The sequence below is a fragment of the Argentina silus genome, assembly GCF_951799395.1.
Source record: "Argentina silus genome assembly, chromosome: 9".
Taxonomy (NCBI): Eukaryota; Metazoa; Chordata; class Actinopteri; order Argentiniformes; family Argentinidae; genus Argentina; species Argentina silus.
Window position 1 is genome coordinate 17944869 of NC_139663.1, and position 2500 is coordinate 17947368.

At 48.9% G+C, this 2500-nt stretch overlaps 1 protein-coding gene across 1 annotated transcript in view; it reads left to right on the forward strand.

Moving 5' to 3' along the window:
• mast1b (microtubule associated serine/threonine kinase 1b) overlaps positions 1-2500 on the forward strand; it is a gene marked incomplete at its 5' end in the record, with an annotated part of 33836 nt that overhangs the window by 14561 nt on the left and 16775 nt on the right. Inside the window, one exon of the mRNA XM_083676160.1 lies at positions 1491-1563. Within this exon, the coding sequence (XP_083532286.1) occupies positions 1491-1563 (73 nt within the window). The remainder of the gene's footprint in view (positions 1-1490; positions 1564-2500) is intronic.

Here is a 2500-nt window from a genome sequence, read left to right on the forward strand (position 1 = left end):
CGGCGTGTGTGTGTGTTTTTGAGAGAAAGCAATAAGGACTTGTTTGAGAGCAGGTCTGGCACCCAGGGAGAATACTGACACCTCGGTCACGGGTTTCTCTCAGTGTCACTGGGTGAGTCAGCGCTGAGAGAGGCTTGGAAGAGCGCTGACAGTCGCTGCCAGGTCAAATCAAATCAAACTGAATAAATTTGTATCGGCCCTTTTACAATACAATACCATTGATTTACAATACCAATACAATACCATTGATTTACAATACCAATACAATACCATTGATTTACAATACCAATACAATACCATTTGACTTGATTTGGCAGTGAAAAATCAAAACAACAGAAAGAACCAATACAGTAAAAACAAAAAAAAACGAACCGTAGATCCCCGAAAAGCAAGCCACAGAAAAACTCCCCAGTGGGGAGAAAAAAAGTGGAGACAGTGGCAAAGAAAAACTCCCCGGACTAGTAGGAAAAAACCTTGAGAGGAAGCAGGCTTCAGGGGGGGACCGTTCCTCCTCTGGCTGGTGAGGCGCTGGCTAAACTAGACAGAACACTGACTGAGGAGATGAGTTTTGAGCCTAGACGTGAACATTGAAACGGAATCAGATTCCCTAACTTGTATTGGAAGAGCATTTCAGAGCATTTCAGAGCATTTCAGAGCATTTCAGACGCTCAGTAGGAAAACACTCTGCTCCCTGCCGTAATCTTAAAATATTCCAGGAATGACTAATCTCTTTGTATCTTGTGATCGTAGGGCTTGTGCAGGGTTGTACAGCTGAAGGATGTCGGTGAGATACGAGGGAGCGAGTCCATGTAATGCTTTATAGGTTAATAATAGAATTTTTTTAAATCTGCTTATGCTTTAATCGGAAGCCAGTGTAAGGAAGCAATTACCGGAGTGATGTGTGTGTGTGTGTGTGTGTGTGTATATCTGCGTTTCCGTCTGTCTCTCTGTCTGTCTGTCTCTGTTCCTGTCTCTGAAGGTGTGCGAATGTGAAGGTGTGCTATACTGTGTGTGTGTGTGTGTGTGTGTGTGTGTGTGTGTGTGTGTGTGTGTGTCCCTGTGTGTGTGTGTGTGTGTGTGTGTGTGTGTCTGTCTGTCTGTCTGTCTGTCTGTCTGTCTGGAGTTGTGTGTGTATGTGTGTGTGTGTGTGTGTGTGTGTGTGTGTGTGTGTGTGTGTGTGTGTTAGTTGCCACCATCATCGTCCCTACCTACCTGCCTCCAGCCAGAGGCGTGGAGGACTGGAGACAGGGGGCGTGTTCTGTCCTGTCCTCTCTGTCTTCCTCATTTGTCAGATCCAGCTACCTGTCTGTCACTGAGGGCCGACACAAGCCCTTAGAACACACAGTGGTGGGGGAGACCCAGGGAGGATGTGTGATGAGTCTGTGGCTCCAGGGTTTGTTTTAATAGGTCCACAAAAGTTGTTTACTGACATTGGTGTTTTGTTCATGTTGTTGTTGTTGTTGTTGTCGCTGTTGTTGTTTTCTCTGCAGGGCGGACGGTCGACGATGGTCCCTGGCCTCTCTGCCCTCCTCTGGATATGGCACCAACACACCCAGCTCAACGGTACGGTGTACCTGTGCTTTTACCTTGGTCTTACTGTCTCACCTCGAGTGGCTAAATGTAGATCTCCGTAACCCGCAAAAGTATTTTCCAGAATTTTCCAGTGACTCCTTTTCTCTCTCAAGGTCTTTCTTCCACTTTCTCTTCCTCCTCCTTTCACTGTGACTCAGAATCTTTCACCTTCCTTGTCTCACTTTTTCTTTCTCACACGCCGCAAACTTCACTTTCTCTGTCTGGCTGTGCCTCAGGGTCTGTCTTCTAACACCTTTTACTTTCTCTCTGTCATTCACTGACACACACACACACACACACACACACACACACACACACACACACACACACACACACACACACACACACGCTCACACACGCTCACACACACACACGCTCACACACGCACACGCACACAGACACACACACACGCGCGCGCACACACAGACACACACACACACACACACACACACACACACACACACACGCTCACACACGCTCACACACACACACGCACACACACACGCACACAGACACACACACACGCGCGCGCACACACAGACACACACACACACACACACACGCATGCACGCACGCACACACACACACACACACACACACACACACACACACACACACACACACACACACACACACACACACACCTCAACTCTCCCAATTTCCTTTATCTTTCATTCTCCTCCCTCTGGTCTCCCCCTCTCTCAGTGTGTTGTTTCTCTCCGTATTACGTAACAACCAACATCAAAGGCCTGGCTCCTGCTCTCCCGTCTGGCCAGGGAGAGAGGGAGGAACAGAGGAGGGGAGACAGATAAGTGCCAGACCGGTGCGATGAGAGGAAGAGAAAGAGGAGATGAGAGGGAGGGAGGGAGGGAGGGAGGGAGGGAGGGAGGGAGGGAGGGCGGGAGGGAGGGAGAGAGAGAATGAGAGT